Below are 24,792 nucleotides of genomic sequence, written 5' to 3' on the forward strand. Positions count from 1 at the left end.
CAGTGTACCAACTCATACATATATCCAGCTACATCTCCCAATCCAGCTACGTCTCTCCAATATCCAAACTCTTATCTTAGCTTCTAAATTACTCTACTATTATAAACCTAAAGGTGATTTTGATCATTTTATCACAGATAATGAAAATACTTCCAAATGTCTTAATTCCATGATGTGCTTTCATACAGTGGTTATTACATATAACACGATTGGCAGAAATGAATATAGGCATAAGTGCATGGCAGACAGCTTGAAATTCCCAGAGGAAAAATGTAGAGTGAACACAAAGTGTTGTTTCATTTTATCTGATTAGGATAAGAGTATATTCTTGTTATAGTTCTTTAGTCTGGGCAATCCTGGACTAAAGAACCTGTTTGGAATTGCAAATTATGCGTGGTTTTATATGTCCATTATCAGAAAATTTCTGTCAAGCCACCAAAAGGAACCAGCCCATGTGACAGCAAGCCTTTAGCAGATCTACGATCTAACAGACATCTGCTTTCAAAGTCCTGTGGGTAATGCTGTGTGCTCTGCTGTGTGTTTTAATGAGAGCATAGAGTAAAAGGCAATCTCCCAAGTAAAAGCTCCCAAAGCTGTTTTTTCTTAAGTAAATAGCCTCAGTATGTTTATGGGTTTTTCTGCCAAATGATGAATAGAGCAAACAGAAAGATGCTGGGGTGTGGGGAGGGACAACAAACCCAGTTAGATCAGGTGTGTGAATTGAGCCTGTACATTTACCTTTTTGTTTCAGCCTTTCCTTCCTTAAGTGTCTCTTTTCGCGGCTGCTGATCTTGGTCTGCCAAACTCCTACAACACAGAGCAAAGTTCATTTTTAAGCTAGCAAAGAACTTTCTTCATTGCCTTTACTGCTTAGCACCAAGGTAAGCAGCCATCTGAAAGATTCTGATGCTGGCTGTAAAAGAGGCGTCAGAACTCGTGCAGTATGTCCTCTGTGTGCAGCCTTTGCTTCCTTCCCCTGCAGAGATGTGTTACGTAAGAAATCCCCATCTCAGACCTGTCTGTTGTGTCCTGACTCATGTAACTGCAGATATTCTTCAGTCCTGTGTGTCAGCCTGATGTGACACCCATTCCCTTGGGGGAGATGTCACAGCAGAGCATCAACCACCTTATATGTCTGGCAGTGGGGAGAAGTTAATGAAAATCTTAACCATTAAATAAGCTTCAATTACTGGGTTCCTCTAGCCCTGAACATACCCTAAGACTTGTTCTGCAATGTGGACACCCTCTCCTACTCAGCTGGTTCACACACATTCATTCATTCATTCACACCCGTGGGGCCACATCCTGTCTCCATCCATGCTCTCCATGACCCAAGAAGTCAAAGGAGGGGCTGGCAAAAATGGCTAATGAAGGAAAAAACACAGCCCCTGGAGCTGACCAAGACACTTCCTTTCTCTGAAGCATCTCTGAAAAACACATGAAGCATCCCAAAAAAACACATGAAACAGTTCAGCTGGCTCATCCATTCAAAAAATTACAGATCAATTTGAAGAAAGCTTCTGCTGTGTCCCCTTCTCCCCAGCAGCCTCACAGGCCCCAGGAAGGACTCTGGTCCAACAGCAGTGAGGGCTTCTCTTGCTCTCACCACCACACTAATCACACTGTAATCTTTTAAGCCCAGAAAAGCTTAGAATTTGTTGTTTTCAATGTAACCCTTGGTGGGGGGAGGCAGAGAGGGGCTTATGGGATGCAATGTATTTTCCAGTGAAATTCTAGTTGCCTGAGCCTTGCTGGCCTCTGCCAGATTTCTCTGCAGATCTGCTTGCAAACAAAGGTCTTGGCTCTGCTCACAGGCGTGCTACAAGTTGGCTGTGAATTGCCTCAGCACCTTTAGCAGCCTCAGTCATGGGCACAACAGCGTGCTGCTCCATCTGTGTATCAGCATGGCAGAGGCCACAGGATTAGGGGAAGAGCATGAAGAAGGACCCCGCTGACCACTGGGTCTGACCACTTCAGAGATCCTTCCTCACCTGCAGATTTACCCTCCCTGTGTACACAGTTGGGAGTGTGACAGGAAAGCACATGGCCCCTGTCAGAGACTGAAATGTTATGGTTTACGGCTTAAATATCTTTATGGAGGACTTTTGCCCATTACAGAAAAAGTGCATAATGAAGCTCCACCACCAAAGCCCACCCTGAATGGGCCTCCTGTCTGAAACTCTGACCTGTGAGTTAAACCACCCAAGCCAACTTGAGATAAGGAAAGTGACACTATTGTTCAAAGCATCTGGAAGAGCACCCACGGCCCAGCCCAGCACCTTCTTTGAGGTGGAGGCCACAGCCCCAGGTTTATCTGCTGCCAAGCTCACACAGACCCTGCACCAACGGGGGGAGGAGGAGAGGTTTTGGGTGTGTGGCACAACCTCTGGCCAGAGGCACGAGCGCCCATCCTCTGCGGTGCAGACCAGCTCAGCTGCAGGGCCCCTTCACCCCAGGAAAGCCACATCTAAGGGACATCCACATGAGGGACAGCAGAGGGGGGGTCACAGCCCATCAGAGGCCCCTCCCAAAGGAGTTCCCAGGCCCTGCACCAGAGCACTGCACCTGATGCAAGAGATCCACAGTGTTGCAAGGGACAATGTCAAACCTGCCCCCCTCAGGGGAGGCACATAGGCATTCCCACCTGCCCAAATGTATATTAATCCATGGGATTCTATACTTTTAGGCAGGAGACCCTCACCACCGAGAAGATCAGATGGAGGGAAACAACGAAGCGTCACTGGAACCCATGGAGGGGTGATACGTTTCTAATCTTTGTCACCCCCCTGTGTACCCCCCCTCACCTCTTTTTCTATTTTTCTTTCTTTCTTTTCTTTTTCTCTTCACCTCCTCTACAATTAAATATATCATTTTTTTTATATCAACATCAAAGCTTGTTTGCTTTGAATCAAGTTTTTTGGGTATATTCAAATCTTTCCGATTTCAATCAGTTTTATTCACAGAGTTAGTTCTCTCTACTCCTCTGTAATTAAATTGGACCACAACACCACCTGTCCACGTAGTTACACATAGGAAGGAGCTCCCAGTTTGAGAGCAATAACTCTCAAACTGGCAGCTTTCCCCACTAACACAGAACTCCAGAATAGTAGAGAAGGCCTCCCTTTTGACATATTTCATCCCATGTTATTATTTGGTAATATGCATCAGATAACAGAAGAATCAGATCTTTTGTTACCTTCTTCTTCTTGAAGTTTGTCTTTTTCCACAGAAAGCAGATCTTTTGACACTTCCTTGCCTGAGCACTGACTTTTCCTCTTCTTCTTAGGCTACAGTATAGAGGAGATAGAAAGCAGAAAGATAAAACAGGTATTTATTACATTTCATCCGGAATTAAAAAAGAGTCAGGGCAGTAGTTGCAGAATGGAGACAACCCATGATACTCAGAGAGAGTAAGGGCTTGCTGGAATCTCTTAAGTGTGTGCAAAAGTCTTCCTGAGCAGATTTTATTGCAAATTCCAAACCAATAAACACTACTGCTTTGGACCTACAAATCTTATCTGCTAGGTTAGAAAGTTCACATTTTAATTCAGGTACCAGCTCTATAGCAGGATTTGCATTCATTGTTCCTAAGTTCTAATGCACTTCCTCTTAAGGAGGAAAGTCTAAAGTATTTACCTCCTTTAAAATCAGGAATGCTATAATCAAGAGTTAGGACGCTGCCAATGCTTAACAAAAAAACCCAGCCCACTCTTTCCCCCCCCGCCCCCCCCATTTCAAAGCATGGAACAGCCTATTTTTAATGAAAGTATCTGTAGTTTACACTAATCTGAAAGGGCACAGGAGTAGCTGAGGCTATTTTCATACAGCTTGATGAAACAGTAGAACTAATCTTAAACCATACATTTTGAATGTTCTAGTTTAAAGAGTGATTTTTGACATTTCCAAAGTGGGAAACCCCTGCCAGAAATATAGCTCCGTGCCCAGGCTCAGGGACAGCTCCTCACTTAGAATTACAAAATCACAGAATGGTTTGGAAGGGACCTTAAAGATGATCCAGTTCCAACCCCCCTGCCACGGGCAGAGACACGTCCCACTAGATCAGGCTGCTCAAAGCCCCATCCAGCCTGGCCTAGAACACTTTCAGGGATGGGGCAGACACAGCTTCTCTGGGCAATTTGGAACTTTCTGGAAAAGCCTTGGAGGCTCTTTAAAGTATTAGCCTCTTCCTCCACACCAGCACAAGTGCTCAAGGTAAAACCCTTAAACAGACCCAAGGAAATGTCCCTGCCAGAGCTGGAATGGAAATACGGGAGATTCCAGCACCCAATTCTGGGCTTGGATGATGAGACCATCCCCCTTGTGGTGGCAGTGACAAACTCTACAGTGTGGCTGTGCCAGAAAATGACATGCTCTTATCTTCCTGCATCATCTCTTAGGTGCAGCAAACCAAGGAAGAACAAACTACCTTAAAAAAAGGAACATTCTTAAAACAACTGTCTCTTGAAAGATAATATGTAAACTCTAAAGCTCTTGCTGGTACCTTGAGGAGCTTTTTCTCTCTGATGTTGACTGATGTGATAAGATGGCCATTCACTGGAACCTAGGAGATGGACAAAAAAAAAACACATTATATACATATACATGCATGTGTGTTTATGTGTAAATATATATATAAATACATTTATTTCAATACCTTCCTATGATACATATAATAGTCTGAAAGATACAGCTAAGCAACTCCCTGTACAAATCTGGGCTAGAATTTGTGGCCTTGTTCCAACTGGAGTAATTTATTCCAAATTAATTAGTGTATGCTAAGCCTTTATGAATGTAAATCCAAAAACTCCACAAATATTTATTCCAAAGCAGACATATTTGTGGTTTATCATAAGATTTGTCCAGGATCAAAGTTGTTTTTCACATAGGGTAAGCCTGTCTTTAAAAAATCAGCATAGACATGAGAAGGCTTATTTTAATTCTTGTTTGCCAGTTGGGCTGGACCTTATGTTCCCTCTCAAATTTATCTGACCAAGTAAAAGAATAGATTTTATCCTACCTAGATCCAGTAAAGTAAACAATAAATGTTTAAGGACTTACAGTTTAATTAATGTCTCAGCTGTCTCAGAATTCCCTGGCAATTGCCAGCCACCAGCCACAGGGATGGGAGGGTGTAAATCCACAGCTGAGACAGCAAGGGCTGTGCCAGCAAAGGCCACTGAACACTATGCAGAGCCAGCAGCAGCCAAGACAAGGCTGAAGCTCCCTCCACAGGTGCCTCTGTTTCCCCTGGACACACACAGCAGCTCGTTCCTGGATGTATGGCACTTCTCTGACTTATCCAGGTTGCTCTCCTGGTACAATGCAGCTGCTGTTCAGTACTGTCCAGGCTTCCTTCAGCCCATCAGACCTGTTGGGCTGCCCAGCTGAACCCACATCTCCCAGAGGGGAGCCTGACTCAGGCTGTCACCCTAATCCCTGATCCATCCTCCTCCTCCTCTGCCTGGGGCAAGGGGATCCCTGGCAGGTGAAGGCAGCCGTGCCTGGAGCAAAACCCATCTGATCCCTGTTGAATTCAGGTGCCCAGTCCACTTGGGGAAGGGAAGCCAGCTGATGGTTCCTCCTGTCTCCTCCCTCTCCCCACTCTCACAGGTCACCTCTGTCCCTGAGACACGGTGGCAGTGATTAATGACCAGCAGATAAAATCCTGTGGGTGACTGCCCACGTGTCACCCCATCAGACCCAGCAGGGCTCCAGTCCTTCAGACTCCTAATGGTCATCTCTTTGATATTTTGGGGATTTTAAAGCAATTTTTCACAAGTCTCAGAAAGTTCTGAAGTGCATGACAGGCACCTGTATGCTGGCAAATGCTTTGTCCCTGGAGGTGTTTGCTTGAAATTCCAGACCAGTGACAAGCCCATGGTGGATGTGGACCCAGCAGGCTGGTGTTCATCCCAACTGTTCCACAGTTACTAGGAGAGGATCCCCCAAAATTGTGGGCTTTGCACACAGACAATACTGATTCTGGGTCTTCCAGTAAAACATCACAATAGCAGGAGGCAAAACCCCTGCCTGTTATATCAGTAATTCCACCATCTTCAGATTATAACCTTAGTCAAAATCTCCTTTGTCTCCCTCAGCTGTCAAATGCAAACAATATAATCTTTTACAATTATGTTATTCTGAACATTGGTAAAATAATTACTTCTCTGTTAAAACCCAGCAACATTTGTTAGTAGCTAGCAAGGCTGAATTGTTTTTTTCCCATGGGCAGTCTCTTCTAAGACTCTCAAGTTCATTTACTAGGGGCACTCCATAAACCCCACCACAGAGCAAACCAATTTCCATCTCCTGCTCTGCTTAAGGGAAAAATGGTGCTCTACCTGCAGCAAGGAGGGAAGCAGCCTCTCACATAAAATGTGGGATATAAAATACAGAACCAGGGGCATTTTGGTGAAAATTTGAACCATGTAGATATGGAAAAACTTGAGGCTATACTATTCTTTTTTTCTCAACATATTTTTCTATCCATTTAAATGCATGAAAATACAGATAGATTTTGTCTCAGTGGACAACAATTTCTATGCAATATAGAATCTTGGGGCAGTGACTTTCCATTAAATGACAGAGAACCTCATGAAAACTAAATTTTATCCAGTGAGTCCAAGAAGAGATGATTGGGGGAAGCCAAACAACATGTAAGTGGAATATTCCTTCCTGATGTCATCAAACCCTGGTGATTTCCCGGTTTTCATAATGAAATCTTCACTGTTTTCTACAGGCTTTGCAAATGGACCTGCCAAGTGAAGGCACTTTGAGCAAGACTGCCACCATGGGCACAGAAATAGCAATACCAGCTTAGGAGGCAAAGAAGAGGATGCTTTTTTGCCTTCTTTCAGACACACACAGATAAGAGGATAAGAGACATCCCACCTCCTGTTAGCCTCTCTTTATATCGAGATGCTTCTGCAAGCACGAGGGACTACAGGCAGAGACAAGGAAATGTCAGGATTAAGGACATGAAACTGCCTTCCTCCCCCAGGCTGGCTGAAGCGAGTACAGCCCAAGGCTGTACAGAGCCCTCACACAGGCAAGGAGAACTCCAGAAGGAAAATGTTGAGTGCAATAGAGGATTAGGGGAGATGCAAACTGTATTGGCTCCGACAGACTTGTCTCAGCTGGGGCAGGATCATGTTCCTGGACCTTCTCTCCATATAAATGACAGTAAACAAGGAGCTGGAAAAATTGCAGCACTTTGTTTTAGTGCTTTACCAATCTGGCTGCTGCGTACTTTTACCAGACAAGCACAACATTTGCTACTTAAATGGTATTTCACCTGCTGGACAAACATCCCCCTCTCTCTCCGTCACTGACTAGGAGGTTAAATATATACTGTTGACAGTCATTTACCATGTCCCAAGGGTCTTCATGATGACTGAGTGGCTATTCAGCCCTAAGTGCCTACCTGGGACTCCTGAACCTTGTTGCATCCTTTCTAAGAGCAGTTGAAAGCAAAAACATACCAAACCTGACCACTGACTGATGCTCAGCAAACGTCCCACCACTGTGGTGATGCTCTTCTTTCGAACCTGAAATATCTCCCACTTTTCTGCCATCCTTCAGTAATACCAGCAACTCCCTTTCATCACCAAGAATTTTTACTGAGTTCTACTTCCTTTCAGTGGAAATGTATTATGTTAGCCTGACCTTTTGTATTAAATCCTGCCCTTATCCAACCCTTTTTCAGGCAGTAAGCTGGCTGTGTGGCTGAGGAACCCCACCCTACCCTATTCTTCCCTTTTGAAGCCCTTAGGGTAGGGGATTAGTCATGCCTCTTTATCGTGCCATTTGGCCACTATGAAAAGGGAAAGGGAATTTTCATTATTTTATTTCATTTAACCTAATGGAATCATTAAAGAGAAATTAATATTGTCAGGGGAATTTTTTTCTTAATGAAAAACGTAGTTTTGTATAGGGCAAACACATCTAAATCCACCACATTAAATGACTATATTTAAGTGCAATTCCAAATGCATCAAATATATGCAGAGAAACAGAATCAGGACTTTTAGTGGAATCAGACTTAGCATATTAATTTCTACTCACATTCTGTGTAACAATAGAAAGATTATTTTTAGTTCATGGCCATTTGGTTCGTGACCCAGTGGAACAGGATTTCCCCCCCACCCCCGCCTTTTTTTCCTTTCTTTATGTAACTTAAGGTTATATTTCTGATGATTATTCTGAAACTAGCAATTTCTGATTCTCTTGAGCTACTGTTTAATTTATTTTATGCTGTTAATATAGTTCTCCATAAAGTCACAAAGAAAGGAGGCAAAGTCGTATATCTCCAAGTGCTAAGAAATACTGGGTTTTGTATATAAACCTTGTATTCAAAGCCATAAAGCTGTATGCCTAGAGACTTACCTTTATGCATTTCAATAGTTTTGTTAGTCATTTTTATAAAACCCAACACCTTTGTAAGTGTCTATCAGATCAGACAGCCTGCTTTTCACATCTCAGTGCCACCAACTGGTTAGAGGATTAATTAAAAATTATGTGAACATCGGCTCTAGGTTTGCTAACTGCTCTTTGTCCCTCTTGGGGAAGGTGTTTAAAATTGCCTTCCTTAGGAAGGCATGGAAAGGTTTGCCCAGTAGAGGGATACTAGGAAAAAATAAACTCAGCCTATGGAACCCAAAGGGAGCTATTATATGCTTCACACATTGGAAATCAAGGAATTCATTTAAGAACATGAAAAAAGATTCAGAAAATTGTTCTCAGCTACCACTTTCAGAAAACTCAAATTAAGTGTGTTGGACACTAGAAATGAAAGGAAGCAAAGCTACCCCATTCTGGCAGGGGGTCTGTGAACACAAAACCATTTCCAGATTTAAGAAATGCTTCGATTAAATTGTTTCTTAGTGCTCATTTCCAGTGAAAAAAAAAAAATGGAGTTTTTTTTCACTTTATGTTACAACACAAGAAAAATGTGGTGGATTTAGGCCAAAAGGCAATACTGGTATGACAAAAGTAACACCAACATGCACTGAATTAAAGTAAGGGAGGGCGTGGGAGAAAAGAACAAAAAGAAAAGGACTTTCTAAGCAGGGCAATAAATAACATCCCTTAAACGTGCTGTTACAAAGGAACAAGGTATGACTGCACTTTTCAGCTTTCTTAGTAGATCTTCAACAAGCTGAAAAGTTAACAGGAAATCTTCATCCCTCTCAGAATCCTCTGGAAGATCTTGTCCTTGCTCCCTACACTGCATGCTCTGAGTTAGATTATTTGCAGCACCACTTGCAGTTCACTGTTGGCTCTCTGCAGGTGGGTTCTTGTCTCCTGTGCACAGAAGCTGGGGCTGGAACACAGGGAGAGCAAACCCAAGTGCTGCTGCTGCAGCCAGACAGGGCTTGCACTTCATCCACAGACAGAGAGCAATCAGCGAGACAAACGTGTTGGGAAATAAAGCAGTGCTGGGTTTCATTAATTCGGATTCAGAGTTTCATAAATGGAAGCAGACATCCTGGCCAGTCTGGCTATGCCACATGATAATGGACTTTGCTCTGGGTGACCTATTCCCTAAACCAATGGGAACCAGGTGAATTGTCAGAGGAGAAAGGATGGGGGTCAGGCAGAGGCAGAGGCCATCAGAGAAACAGGAAAGTACCAGCTGCAAAGAAAATCACTCATTCAGTTCTAACAGCCAGAGAAAGGATAACACAATGGCAATTTCTGCTCAGGTGATAATGGAAAACCAAAAAAATTCTGGGTTTGTTAGCAAAGGAAACTGAGTGGCTCTCCACGCACGGCAGGACATAAAGGAACTTCTTTGGGACATGGCTGCTCACAACATTACAGAGACTTATCTGCAAAGGGGAGAGAAAAGAGAGCAGAATCCTGGTTTTTGATCAATACTGTAAGTACTAATAATCTTATTGTTAATAGTTGTCATTGATATGAGGTAATACAAAGTTTTCCCTGGCAAAATCACTTCAGACAAATGTGTTCCCATAGGAAAGAAGAGTCTGTTGGAAAGGAAGTTTTACATGGGAAACACATGCAATGAACAGACAGAATTATATGAGAACTACACACTAAGAATATGTCAAATTTTCCCCTTCCCATAAGGCACCTAACATAGAAAAGAAAGGGGCAGTTCTCCCATCAAATGGATGCTCCAAGAGCCTCGTGGGGAAGGATCTGGGCCATCAGCACAAAAAAACCATTTGTCTGCATGTGTTCCCAGGGATGAAGTTGCCCATAGGAACCCTTGAGCACAAACACAGGTTGATGACAAGGAGTGAGAGCCAGGACTGCATATGTTACCATTCATTTCCAAAAGCAATTGCATGAGAAAATTTAGGGAAGCATCCTTAAGATGATGGTGCCTGCATTACATGTCCTCCTGCTGGCCAGCCCTCCCTGGACACACAAAACCACACAGCAGCCATAAGCACAAGGACCTGACACATACCTGCCTTGGTACCAGCTGCTCTCATCATCAGGGGAAAAAATCATATCTGGGGAAAGAGTTTCTGCAGCATGAGTAGATTAAAACAGTTGTGAGGAGGGATGAAGAAATCAGTTTCCTGGGATCTTCTATTCTGATTAATTAGAGCACCATCTCAACAAGGGATGAAGGCTCCATTTTAAGGAGGCAATTACCAAACTCCAACACCTTCCAAAATACTTTAAAAATCAATTCTCTTCCCAGCTAGCCGTGTAAAAATAATTGTGCAACTGTGTTGCATTGGCATGAAAAATACTGTGTAACTGAAAAGGTAAAAGAATAAGTGTATTTGCAAAACTCTGGAGCTGAAGGGAGGGATCTGTAGTTCTGGTACTGTTAAGCAATCCTGCAAGAAGCAGAAAGTATCTCCAGTTTATTAAGACACTTCAGAAAAGCAGAAAGCTTTCTTTTGGAATGTATCAGAACATATTTTTAGAAACTGCTTAAGGAAGATGATGCCACTGCATTTGTAAAAAATGCTTTTCTTTACAACTGAACCAATTTGCAAAACAGCCCAAAAACTTTGAATAAACACAAACCCCCAACTCAACAGCTGTCCCATTCAAATCAGTTGGCTTCCAGCAAGTCTCATTAGCAATTTCCCAAAATTAGGGAAAAGGCATCTTGAAAAAGACTAAACACTCTCAGCATAATTTCTAGAGGGTTTTTCTGGGTGTGTGTGGCTGTGTGACAACAGCCAGAATGTAACTTGTTTTGTTCTATGCATAATGAGATCACATTCAAAATGTGCTTATATGATTGTGTGGAGACCATGTATCCACTGGAACAAAGTGGTGGGTGAGAGGCTGAACAAGACCATGTGCTCTCACAGCCCAGAAGGCCAAGTGTGTCCTGGGCTGCAGCCAAAACACCAGGTGAGGGGGGATTCTGCCCCTCTGCTCTGCTCTGTTCTGCCCTGGTGAGGCCCCACCTGCAGGGCTGCATCCACCCCTGGGGTCCCAGCACAGGAAGGATGTGGAGCTGTTGGAGCAAGTCCAGAGGAGGCCAAGTTGATCAGAGGGATCTCTGCTATGAGCACCTCTGCTATGAGAAAAGTCTGAGAGAATTAGGGTTGTTCAGCCTGCTAAAGAGAAGACTTCAGGGTGACTGTCCTGGTTCTGGACAGCACAGGGTTCATTTTTTGGAGAAACTGTGAGGGGGCATGACCAGGACCAGGACCAGGACCAGGACATACACAGGAGCTTATTCTATCCCACCTTACTGGCATTGCCAGAGGTGCCAGGGGAAGGGCTTCTCTTTTGGGGAGAAGGGGTTCCTTCCAGTCTGGTATTTTCTATTGTCAAGGGATTTTTGTGCGAATAATTTCTTTTGTTATACCCTCTGTCATTAGTATTATTCCTGTTCCTGTTTGTTTTTTTTATCTCATTGCTGTTTCCAGTAAATTGATCTTATCTCAGTTTGTGATCTTAACCTGTTGTGCCTCCAAGTCTCAGCTCCATCCCACTGCAGGTGGGAGGGGGAAAGCTGGGGTGCAGGAGGGAGAAGCACTTGGAGAGTCTTGGTGGGCACACTAAATTGGGGACTACCACCTAAACCATGACAGTGATCCCGCTGAGGCCCTCCAGTACCTGAAGGGAACTTCCAGGAAAAATAGGGCAAAACTGTTTATCAGAGCATATAGTATGAGAAGAAGGGGAAAATAATTCAAATTGAAAGAGAGGAGGTTTAGATTAGGTATTAGGAAGAAATTCTTTACCAGGAGGGTGGTGAGGCACTGGCACAGGTTGCCCAGGGAAGTGGTGAGTGCCTCATCCCTGGAGTTGTTCAAGGACAGGCTGGATGGGGCTCTGAGCAAACTGGTCTAGTGGAAGGTGTCCCTGCCCACAGCAGGGGAGTTGGAATTGGATGATCTTCAAGGTCTCTTTCCAATCCAAACCATTCTTTGATTCTATGAAATTTTGTTCACCAGACTTATCTCACATGGGCTGTTGAAGCCACTCAGTGTGGGTCTGACAGGGCACCGTGGCTCTGGGACAGTTCCTGCCTGCCCATTGCTGTGGGGAGTGGGGACACACAAAGTGAAGAAGATCAATCCTACATCATCCTGCAGCCAAGTAAGAGCAGATTTCATGGGAAGGCAACCTGACAGCCCACCCATGGGGCAGCAACTGGGAATCACTGGCAAACATGCATTCCCAAACTGAAAAACAAATTAGCCACCTAGGTTCTTTTAATTAAGATCTTGACTTATCCACCACTCCAGGATATGCAGATGTTTGGCTGCTGGGATGTATCAACACACCTGAGCGCTGGAGGCAATTTGTGTCCTGTTTTTTTCATACCTCAGCAGGCAGCAGAGAGGGGCTCCCATCCTGTAATACCTGCACACCCCATCTCATCACGTTGGCTATGTCTATGAATGGGAGACTGTTATTAATGACACCTCTGCTGCTGCTTTGGTGGAGATTTTCATATGCAAATTTCAGTATATCAAAGGTGTTTGGCTGTTCTGGCATCCTAGCATCAGCTAAGTGCCAAAGCAGTGCAGTGTTTTACACTTAAGTAAGGAGATAAATTTTTTGCCTCAAGGATATGATGTTCCAAAGACAGAGAGAACCTGATGGGAAATGACAAGGAGCAGTGGAGAAGGCAGGGTGAGGAAAGGACAACAAAAGAGACAAATAGAGATCTTTAGGATCTTTTAAGTTATTTTTCTTTATCATCCTCTTCTCATCCTCCACCTCCTCAGGACCATGTTTTCCATACTCTGCACAATAATAAGTGGGTCTCATACAGAGGATGATGCTGCTGTGGAAATGCAACTGCTAGAGCCCAGTCCCTAAAGAGTAGGAATCACTCAGCACTGGAAAAGATGAGATTAATGGCAGAAACTGCACATGACTGTAAATAAATTTATCTCTTCAGTTTATGCCTCTTCTTTGGTTTCTGTTACTTAGGCCTGTGAAATGCAGCATCTCTGACTAGAAGATATCTATTCATATCAGTGCCTTCAGCTAATTACCCTGCCACCATTACAGCACCTGGACTCTCTCTGACGTATTTCTGTTCATGAAGAAACAAGACCTCTTATTTTATAGCACACATTAAAAAAATCCCTGCAAATTCATTTTGTTTGTCTTTCTCGGAAATGAGACCTAGGAGATAATAGTAACAGATTAAACAATAAAGTGGGTGTCTCCCCTTTCTGTCCCATGGTGCCTCTGCTATTGATGGCTCTGGAAAATTTTCATTCGTTCTGCAGGCAACTCAGGTTATCTTGTATTGATGATTATAAAGGTATAATACAATTGTTACTGAAATCCCTCTTCACCCCTTGACATTGGCAGCTCTGTTCAGATTGCTTTTGGATTTAATTGTTCTTTACTAATTCAGGGGTACTTGTGCTGCCATTCTGCTCTGACTGATGAAAGAAAAAATGCCCTAAAATGGAATAGCTTCTTAAAAGGTAACTATAATACAACTAAAAGCTAAAGCTTCCATGACAAAATAATAAACCCTCCAAAACAAGCATTAAAATTGAAAGCCTTACACATTTTTATTCCTGAGGAACAAAACCACTTATTTTATAGCACACTTTAAAAAAAAAATCCTGCAAACTCAATTTGTTTGTGTTGCTCAGAAATGAGACCTAGGAGACAATGGTAACAGATTAAAATGTTAAAAAAAGCTTGATATATTAATTTTAAGTACATACTTACGTTTGGTAAGTTATTCTGAGGGCTTTACTTTTCACATTGCAGTGCTTTGGTGAAATTGTTTTCTGTAATTTACACTGAGATTTTCAGCTACAGACAGCTTACAGCGTGTCAAAGCAACAGTCATGACAATGTCATACAGAAACTTCAACACTGTGCATCAAATCAAACTCACGGCATATATTCAACAGGGTGGACATGGTCATCAGCTCACAGCCACGTATTAATGCAATCACATTTGATTTGGAGTAAATATACATAATTAGCACATTGTATTAACACCGTAGTATGAATACTATTTTTTTATATTCCTTTTTAATATGACCGACATTAACTGGAGTTTTTTTAATTCCTTGCAAAGAGGATAAATTTCATTTGGAGTTGTGCTGTCAGACAAAACGGCGGATGAAAAGCCAGTGCCAGCAACCCCCCGCCAGGTGCCCGGGCAACCTGCTGCCTTGCACTGTCATCTTGATGGCACGGCAGGGTTCGGGGGGAATGCCGAGCCCCCGAGCCCCTAAATCACACCGGGAGCTTCGGGACGGCGCGTCTCTGGGCGGGACGGGACGAGCTGGGGTGAGACGGCGTGAGATGGGGTGGCAGCAGCCCGGTGGGGCCGGGCGCGGAGGGTGCAGGGCTGTTCTGTGCCCTGGGAAGGTGCCGGGGAGGAAAGAGGGAAGGATGCTCGTCCCGTCCCGGGGAGCGGGCCAGGCGCGACACCCCCCGCCACAAACCTTACCTGCGCCGTGCGCCTTTGTTCCTCCGGCTGCCGCGCCGGCAGCGCCCCGGCCGCCCGGCCGCCGGCCCCCGCGGGGCCATCCTCCTCCTCCTCCCCCTCCTCCTCCTCCTCTTCTTCCTCCTCCTCCTCCTGCTTCGCCTCCCCGGCGGCGCGGCGGCGGGGGGGTCCCGGCGCTGCCCCCCGGTCCCGCAGCCCCCGCAGGACGAGCAGCGCGGCCGCGGCAGCCGCCAGCACCAGCGCCGGCCAGAGCAGCGCCAGCAGCCGCGCCGGCAGCTCCCCCGCGCCCAGCGCCATCCGCGCCGCCGGCCCCCGCATGGCCGCGCTCCTCCCGCGGCTCCGCTCCGCTCCCCGCGCCCCGAGCGGCAGCAGCGCGGGCCGGGGACCGGCCGGCCGGGGCGGGGAGGCGGGGGGGCCCGGGGGGCGCGGACACGTCGGTGCTTACGGGAGCCTCGTGGCGAAGGGCGGGTGCGCCGTGCGGGGGGGCGGGAGTGGGACCCCGGGCGCGGCCGATCGCTGGTGCGGGGGGAGGAAGGGGTTAATGCACGGAACGCGTCTTCCCTGTGAGAAGGATGAGAGTGGAACGCGATGAAAGGTGAAGGCGATGCGATTCTAAGCAGCGGAGCGGCAGCGTCGTTTTGAGAGCAGATGTTTGGCCGAGGATCGGGGTGTGCAAGGATGCTCACAAGTGATGCTTTTCTGCAAAATTCCCCAGTCTAGACAGAAGAGTCTTTAGGGATGTACTTCTGTTGTCAGGCAGCGCTACGAACATGTCGTTATCGAGCAGCATCGCTGTGATGATGACAAGCGCTGCCATGTAACGCAGCGCGAGATGCGCTCTCATCTCGGGATGATGCTCCGAGAAGCAGCATCTTCCCCCCGCCAGCAGAACGCGGAGCGCAGCGCCTCGAACCACAGACCTCTTTGCCGTGCAGGATGGAAAATTTCTCCAGCCACCTGATGAATAAGTGCAGATGATACTCTCAGAAAGTCTTTTTCAGAGTCACCGAGTTTCTTTTAAAGTAGAAAGCTGAGTTTTGCCTTGGTCAATCTAGAGGGACAACCTCTGAGCAATAAATAAACATTAAATATCAGTGAAGGGAAGGGATGATCTCCTCGTTCTCTCAGCATGGTTGTGTCTTGCGCCTGGCACAAACACAGCAGGACTTAGCAGGGGCCATAACTACAAAAAACAAAAAAAAAAAATTAAAAAACCAAATAAAATTTATTTAACTAAAGCAGCATAAAAAGTCATGTTTGTAGTAAAGCCAACACAGATAAAAGGCTGGTGAGATAAAATTACTTTCATCTGTCATGGCTTTATTTCATACCCAGCAGGGACTGCTCTCAAGTGTGGATGCAAGTGCTGGAGCTCAAACTCAAACCCACTGAAAAGATAGCAATGGGGAAGGCTCATTATCCATTCTTTCATTGGATTACCAACTCTTCAGGGATGAAAGGCTTATTATTTCCATATCCTGGGCCTAATTACAATTAATCCTAAACAAGTCTAGGTTATGAAAGCACAATAAGGTGTTTATAGCATTCTGGAAATTTCCAGACAAAATACAGGAGAATTGTGAATAAAATGATGTGCTGAATGGTCTTATGGGGAGAAGAAGGTTTTGGGAGGGAGTGAGAAATGCTTTATACATAGGAGAGATCTGTGGGGGTATGGTGGTGCTTCAAACACTGCTGTCGGGATAGGATGCTTCTGCTCAAACATAGCTCACACAAGTTACCATTTTCAGTCTGTATCTCATACTGCCTACCTTCTAAAATTCAGCACTGAATAATCTTGTGGTCTAAAAGCTCAGGAATTTGAGTGTTTCCGTTCCTAGGCCTGCTACTGATGTCTTGTGAGAGTGTGTCTATCTTGCACCCATCTGGAGCCCTGAGCTGATAACTGAGAATTAGTAATGTGCAAATGTCACAGACAGGGGGACTTCCTCCATAGTTAAAAACGGCAGTTATGTGGTTAGTTTAGATACTTGTCTTTTCTTTTTTTTCCTTAACTTGATTTTATTTTTCACCCTTCTCTATTTCTCTGTTTGTAAAATGAAGGTGCATCTCCTCAGTCTGAGCTGTTAAAATGCATACAGTCTATACCTCAGCTCATACATAAATTCACTGGTTTCAGCTCATCTAAATTAGTTTGTTTTTCTTTTCCTGGGGAAACATAAGCTGAAGGACATTTCAGGAGTCAGCATTGCTTAATTGAGTATGAGATTACTGCTTTGCACCATTTCTTTCTATTTCTTTTTTTTCTTCAATAGAGGCAATTACTGTGGCTAGCCTCTAATGGCATTTATTTAAAAAGATAAGCATCATCATATTAGACCTTTTTTTTCTAGTATTATTACAGGCTCATTTGGCAGCGTACCTCTTACCCTATTGCTCCATGAAAATGGCACAAATTATTATCATGTCATGTTATATGGAAAGACTGAAATTTTATTGCAAACATGAGGAGATATTTTTCCATTTATGTGTGACATGAGCTAATTGCAAATGTCAGATGTGGAGTTGTTCTCCCTTTGTACCTGGACAGAAAGTGCAATAATTAGGAGCTGGAACCACCTATCTGTTGTAGATCAAAATGTGGTGGATTTTCACTGACAGAATAAGCAGACACTCACAGCCTGATCGGTTCTGGTCAAACCTGTCTGCTTCTGTGCAGAGTTTGTCATTCAAGGTGATGAAATTATGAAGGTGGGCATTGGGAAGTTTTCTGGAGAAAAACCCAGTCTTATTAATGTTTAAATGTTTCATGAAAGATGGTTTGATTTTAACAAAGTCATATGGCAACTGAAAAAGGCAAAAATCTTGGTTTGGGCAGTTTTCTTGCTGAAATTAAAACATTGTTTCTATTTCAATTTTCTATTGAATCATTAAAAAGTTAAATTTTCTAGAAAAGGAAGGAATTAAATGATTGTTTTAATAACATTTCACAGAAATTATAAGGTTCCAACGTGTTGTATTAACAGTAGACTTAAGGATTCTCCCACAAAAGCCAGGAGAAATGCCCTACCCTGACACTGCTCATGTTTAATCAACAGCAGCAGACATGATAGGAAAATCAGTGTTTTTAAACAAGTCAGATATAGAGAGGAAGCTTTTAAACTGCCCCAGCAAAACCATCTTTTGAGGTCCCATCAAGGCCACCTTTTGAGGGGCAGTGAGGAGACCTCTTTAATCAGGCTCCCTTAACCCTAAGGTGCATCTGAAAGAAGGCAGGTGAGTTTTGTTTCTGAGCAGCTGCTCAGAAAGCCCTGAGCAAGAGCAGAGCATGAGCTGTGCCCTCCCTTGCAGGAGCCATTGGTGCTGACCAGGCTGTTCAGAACAGACCCTTATAGGATCACAAGGCTTTGCTTTCCCCTCTCTGAGCCTCGGGGATTTGGGGAAACTGGATGGAAAACAGCAGGGGTTTGCAGCAGTCTCTGTGTTTCTGAGCCCATAGCTGGGAAAGCTTTCTGGGGAGCACTGTGCAGTCATGGGCAGGAGGATGTTTGGATGTGGCTGAGATCAAAGCACAGCTCTCTGATTCAGGTATTCATGGGTAATGAAATGTTGAGCGAAGATGCGTCCCCCAGCAAGGCTCCTGCTGCAGGGCCCTGCTCTGGGCTGGGACCCTCCTGCTCAGCTGTGATGAAGCTCATTTATAGTCTGAGATGGTCTCACAAACCTCTGCTTGTTTACAGGCTCCGAGGGACATTTACACCAAGTCCCGAGGTTCATCTACTGAAGTGCAGGACATGAATTCATCACATATTTGTGTAATTTGCAAACTTCTCCCATTTTTCCTCCTGTCTGAAGCCCTGATGCAGCAGTGACTTTCCATGGAAATGCCTAAAGCTGATGAAGTACTGAGCTTGCTTAGCCTGTCGATGAGGAAACTGAGGAAGGTGGTAGCTGCATGCCTGGCAGCAGCGTGACAATAACCAGTAACGAGAGAGGAGTGCTCCATCTGCTCAGACTATTCAGCTCTTTTGCACGGCTGCCCACGTGGCCAGGTATTTGCCATTAAATAAGATGATTAATTCCTTGACAAGTTGGTATCTGGCCTAGCAGTCCGGCATTTCCTTTTGGCATCTGTGGCTGCTTTGAGGAATGCAGCTTTATAGAATTTTACTAATTATCTAATAGCTTTTCAATCTCTTGTTTCAGTACAGGGAACTGCTGTTAATTAATTGCAGATCTTCGGCATACCATTCTTAACTGATTCCCCTAGTAAATATGTTTAACACTTGCCTTGGTTTCCTGTACATGATTCATTCAGTTGGTAAGTGATCCATCTTTGTTTGCTGTCAGTCTTTGAGTTGTAGAAGACTTTAATCATGTTACTTGGCTTTCCTGAATAGAGAGAAGAAATGGAGTCAAAAAAGCACGCAATGGTAATGCAGTCAAAGAAAGACCATGGCCTGGGTTTCTTTCATCAATAAAAAAGTTGTGTAAGCTTCAATTTCCCTTTCATTTTCATAAAGAACATACTGGAAACATCTATTCAGCCAAAGACATGAAACTAAAACAAAGAAACAAAAAACATCTTGAAAGGAGGAAAGAAGGCACTTTCCCAGCTTATGCATTAATTAAGACCAGTCAAAGAAAACAGCTTCAAAGGAAGGAGGAAGCCAGTGGTAAGCACGGCTGCAACTGCTTTTAATGGGCTATAGCAACGACATGCATGGCAGGCAGAGCCATAGCAGGCATCAATGCAGCAGTGGAAGTTCAAAGACGACACAGAAAAAGTTGGAGGCAGAACTGAAGTTGCTGAATAGTAAAATTGTTTCACTAGCAGATTTGTCAGCCACACTGTGAGACAAAGGAACTTGTTTAGCAGAACACAATCATCTTGAGAACCATAAACACTGCTGGTTTAAAGATAAAATCAAAGGCCTTGAGAGCAAAGCAGAAGTAGACATAAAAGTATGCATAACTGGCTTTCCTGGAGGTGAAGAGGTTTGCATACCTGTCAAACAATTCAGAGAGAAGCTGTTAAGTGCCCCAGGTCACTCGCACCCTTCGAACCCACTCTTCCCCTGAGTGGAAGCCTGTGCAGAGCTGCATGAATATACAGCAGGATTGGTAGGTTTTCTGCACATGTCCTCAGTGGTGATTTGGGTGTCTGACAGGAAAATTCATTCACTTCACCTCTACCAAAAAAAAACAACAAAACCCATGCTGAATACAAAATATGACATATTATTATAAATATTTTATACAAGTAATATATGTATTTGTTTAGCAGCAAAATATGGGGCTTTATTGTGTTCTTTCCATGCCTATTCATTCTCAGTGCTTTTCAGCCTGTGTCCCACATCCAGCTGTCTGGGAAACCAGCTGGTAATTTGCTGTTTCTTTCGACAAACACTTCAAGCTCATGCTTTAAAGACTTCCTAGGTCTCTTCATCAGCAACCAGCAGCACGTGTGCAATTTTACTGGAACATGATGTCTACAGAGAAGTCTCCTAAAATTAAGATGTCTCTCCTTGCTTTTTTCCAAACTGGCACACGACACAGTGAGCTTGGAGTAAATGAGTGATGACACACAGTTTATTGCTATCAAAACCAGCATTCAGAGAGATGCAGCTGATGCACTGGAGAGAAGGCATCACTACCCTCAGGGAGGCTTTAGTGTCAAAAATGTCTGAATACACATCCACTGGTAAAAGTGTGGCTACACTGCAGTGTTCAGGCAGTATCACATTCTCCTGCCATCTGGGTATCAAAGATGTGGCTGTCCCTAGATGTGCTCAGATAGGCTTCGCATCTGAAGAGGATCTTCCACTTTGATCTGGAGATGTGGAGGTCTGAAAAATGTACCATGTCCACCACATCCTCCATGGTTTCTTCTCATGTTTAGTCACCCTCCACGTGAAAAAACCTACATCTTGTTGCTAGTTTAATGTTATCTAGCTCTGGTTTCCCACCACTGGTTTCTGTGACTTGCTCTGACAGCGATATCATTCTCGTGTTCCTCCTGAGAAAGTGTCACACGTACATTACCTCTTAGACTGACTTCTGCTGAAGATACTAAAACTCTATTTCTCACTAAAAGGCATTTCCAACAGGTCTCATGCTGGTTTTTGAGTCTCTTATTTTGCACATTCTCTCAAAATCCTTTTTCTGCATTGTCTTATGGAAAGGTAACATTCAGCCTCTGTAACCTATTAACTTGATCCTAGACACAAGATGTGGGATCATTTCAGCCCTCTGTTCCTCATCAACATATGAGGGGCACCAGTGGAGCTGGCTGCTCATTTTTTTATTGCTTGCTAGCCAGTTTATTAATTTCAATTAAATAAAATGTGACCCTGATTCCTTCAAAGGAGGTGTCACAGCACAGGGCTGAGTCTCCTCCATGACTGCAGTTGGCTGCGGATAGAGGGAACATAGGTTTGCTCTAATAAGGGCTCTGTCCCGTGAGCAGCCAGGGCAAAGGACTACAGTAACCACAAAGAAGATTCTGGGTCTGGCTTTTTTAGCAGAAATCTCTATTGGCAACTAAGTCCTAAGGTTTTTCAAACTGCGATTTTGTCTGGATTCCAAGACTGTGTCCCTGAGTTGTGCCCCAAGGATCCAGACAGTCAGGATTTGTTGGGGTAGCTGCTCTTCTACTCAGCCTACACAAGAAACCCTCAGCCACTTGGAATAAACCCCACATTTATTGTCTCCTTCCACAAAATTGTGCCAAGATTTCACCATAAGGCATGTGACAATGAAATAAATGACACCGATGGTTTCCCATTTTATAATTGCCATGGCAACTATATTGTAACTTAGACTGATAACATTGCATTTCTGGGGCTGTATCTCTCAAAACATGGCATAATTTAGCCCTCAGAGCCATCCCACCAGCCTGCCAGCCACACCATACAGCAACATGTTGTTGCAGCTGTGCTACTGGAGTCTCCTATGCACAGGGTTACTTGTTCTTCTGTATTTCTTCCCAAAAAATGCAGCATTTCAGAAGAGAAGGCTACATACTTGGTAGCTGTTTTTCAGAAGGGAGTACCTTACAATTTTCTGACTGTAGGAGTGTGTGTTTAAGCCAAGTTTAAGTCCTTTAGCAGTTCGCTACACTTCAGGTTCCTTTCATGTAATGTTGTTCTAAATTTAGGATATTGATCTTAAATTCACTGTATGAGACATCTCCAGAGATGAGATGTGTCTTTTCTCAGCCTCCAGAAACTGTGCTGCCTGCAGCTTGCCATGGTTATTAGATACCATGCAATTCAAACATGCAAACCAGGAAAATAAGATCTGTTTACCTGGCACAGATCAGAGGCAGTCCTATTTTTAAATCTACCTTGGGAATGTGGGAAGCAAAGTGTCTCAGGAGGCAATCCAGGCTGGGAAATGTCATACCAGGCAATCACACCAAGGCTCAGTTCTCAGTTTCTTTATTTGAGTTTCTTTATCTGAGTTGTGCCACTGCTGGGCAGCAGCCTCGGGACAGGCAGGAGAGGGAAGCTGAGGCAGGAGCAGGTGGCTCCTTTTCCATCTGCCAGGTCTGTCCAGTGATAGGCAGATCCCAGGGCCTCCCTCCAGAAGGAGCTCGCTTCCCTTCATGTCTTGCTCCCATTGAAGCCCTCTGTCAAAAACTCACAGCTACTTTTGCCTCCTGCTTTCAGCCCTCCTGTTTCATTTGTAGTACTGCCCAAGGCTCGCTCTGAAACCTCCTGAAGCCAGGAAAACTGGGAAAGGTCTTCAGCATGTTGACCTCTTTACAGCTCTCCTCTGATTAGCCTCAGGCTACAGACAGTACTGGGGGAAGGCAGCTCCCACTGAAAAAGGGCTTGGTGTGGATGGTATGTCCTGTGGGAAGAACTCAGATCTTGGAAGGAAATGCTGGCATCATTATGTCAAGGGTCTCTGCTGACACTTCATCATCGTGTTTCTGTCTGAAATGGAATCATTTGCTGTTATAAACAAATTCTAAGATGATTAAATGAAAGAGAGGAGGAACACAAATATTAGCCACATTCTCAGCCTGCAAAAGGGATTTTTTACTTGTGTTCCCAATTATTTTCCATTTTATTTCTCAACTGGAAAACAAACCATGGTTTACATGACCTTTGGGGGCCATGTTCACTTCCCAGCTCTGCTGAGTGACATTGGCCAAGCCATTTCAGCTCAGGAGCTAATGGCTTTGCTTTCACATCTTTTATCTGCTTGTATTCTCAGATCAACATTCCCCAGACTCCACCAGCCCATGTTCTACACAAAGCAACACCACTCCCTGCTCTCCCTGGGAGCCTTGGTTTTACCTTTGGAATGTCCTGTGCCTGTGATAACACTGGGGCAGGTTCCAGGAGCCATGGGTTAGTGTGGCCAGAAGGATCAGCTGGTGTGGCCAGTGGGGTGGGCTGGCATGGCCAGGAGGGTGATGTTTTGGTGCAGGAGCTGTTGATGGTAGGGTGGACACCTAAAGCCTTGGGGACGGGTACGTGGAGGAGCACTGGTGTCATGCCAGCTGCGAGTGTTAGTGATGCTTGTTGATCTGGGAGTTCTTCATGCTGCTGAGAGAAAAACAAGCCTTAAAAACTGCCAGGATAAACCCAAGAACAGGGTTTAAGATGTATGCCTCAGTATTTCTAATGAGCTTGTTTAAACAGCTTATTGTGTTGTGTGCTGGCCATTCTCAGTTTGATCCCTAGGCATATATGTGTCCCTCATTAAACAGGAGCCAAAAGTGCCAGGTTCTATAGCTCTCAGTAACAAAATCCTATTAACTAACTGCTCACATAATTCTGTGTCTAAAATGAAAGACATTTCCTTCCTAACAGTGCCAGTAGGTAGGCATGTTGATGATCTGAGGCAGTCAGATGTAGTTATAACAGAAAGCAGGAGTGGGATTAAGAAGTTCCAGGTCAGTTGTGCCTCTCAAAATATGATATTGTTCCCTTGGAGAGCTCATCCATATCCCACCTGCCTCATTTTCTGAGCTGCCATAGACAAGCATGGAGCACAGCACGTCTGTTCTGCAGTGACTGCCAGGAAAATGCCCCGTGTTGAAATGTTAAAATTGAAAATACATTTGGGAATACTTCCCTGCCAGTCTTTCCTGGTAGACCTTTGAGCCTAGAAATGCTTCTGCAGAGGATGTGGGTTACCCTTGTGAGGAATCTGAGTGCCCAGTGTACAGTCATTTTCAATTTTCCCAAAGCGGAATCGCTTTCATGTTGGCAGATAGGAGATGCTTGTGGTTAAGAATGTAATACAGTTTCAGCAGCAGAATAATATCTCTATTCTTCAGTCTAGTTTTTAATAGCTCTGTGATCCCACAAGCATATAAACAATGGGAACCAAAGTATAAGGCTGGGAAGGTGAAATTGCCCATTCCTTAGTTGTCTGGGCACCTTCTCTGTTCATGGAACTGAAGAGCAGAAGGAAGTTCTATTTTCTGCTAAAATTTAATATTGTAGAATATGACTCTGCATCCCATGTGTGTCATATTCTGAGCAGGAGGGAAAAATGGAAGTCCTTACATGTCTGTGCCAAAGCAGAGCCCTTCAGAGCAGTGAAATAAATGATCCTGGGAAGGCTGCAGCCTCTGACAGGGATGGCAATCGCTCTACAACGTGTCCCTCGCCTGGGACAAACCACAGCCACGTGTGGCCAGGCCGTCGGAGCTGACTACTGCAGACTGTGCGGAAACCTGCAATTCCAACAGCAGATGGCATAGTCCTAAAACTAAAATCAGCCTGCAAGGGGAAATACTGCCTGGGCTGTGAATCTGAGTGTTCCTTCAAGGGGATCCTGTGGATTTGTCAGCCTAAGCATACTGGTTTTGAAAACAGTGTGGTTTCTCTTTAGGAGAAATAATTATAAAAGAAACTGCATGTACGAGACAATCTGATAGCAGTGGAGTTTTGTCTAAGATTCTCAAGTACAGCTGACAG

The 24,792-nt window shown here is 44.4% G+C and overlaps 1 protein-coding gene across 1 annotated transcript in view; it reads right to left on the reverse strand.

Moving 5' to 3' along the window:
- Window positions 1-15,205, reverse strand: part of LOC106628124 (uncharacterized) — a 30,841-nt gene extending 15,636 nt beyond the window's left edge. The window contains exons 1-4 of the mRNA XM_088053901.1: window positions 14,891-15,205; window positions 4,502-4,561; window positions 3,197-3,287; window positions 739-807 (exon numbers count right to left, since the gene is read on the reverse strand). Coding sequence (XP_087910027.1) covers window positions 739-807; window positions 3,197-3,287; window positions 4,502-4,561; window positions 14,891-15,205 — 535 coding nt within the window. The remainder of the gene's footprint in view (window positions 1-738; window positions 808-3,196; window positions 3,288-4,501; window positions 4,562-14,890) is intronic.
- Window positions 15,206-24,792: the final 9,587 nt, after the last annotated feature.

The sequence above is a fragment of the Pseudopodoces humilis genome, chromosome 3, assembly GCF_049639895.1.
Source record: "Pseudopodoces humilis isolate 2021_Gansu_Grassland_sample_001 chromosome 3, ASM4963989v1, whole genome shotgun sequence".
In the NCBI taxonomy this organism is placed as follows: domain Eukaryota; kingdom Metazoa; phylum Chordata; class Aves; order Passeriformes; family Paridae; genus Pseudopodoces; species Pseudopodoces humilis.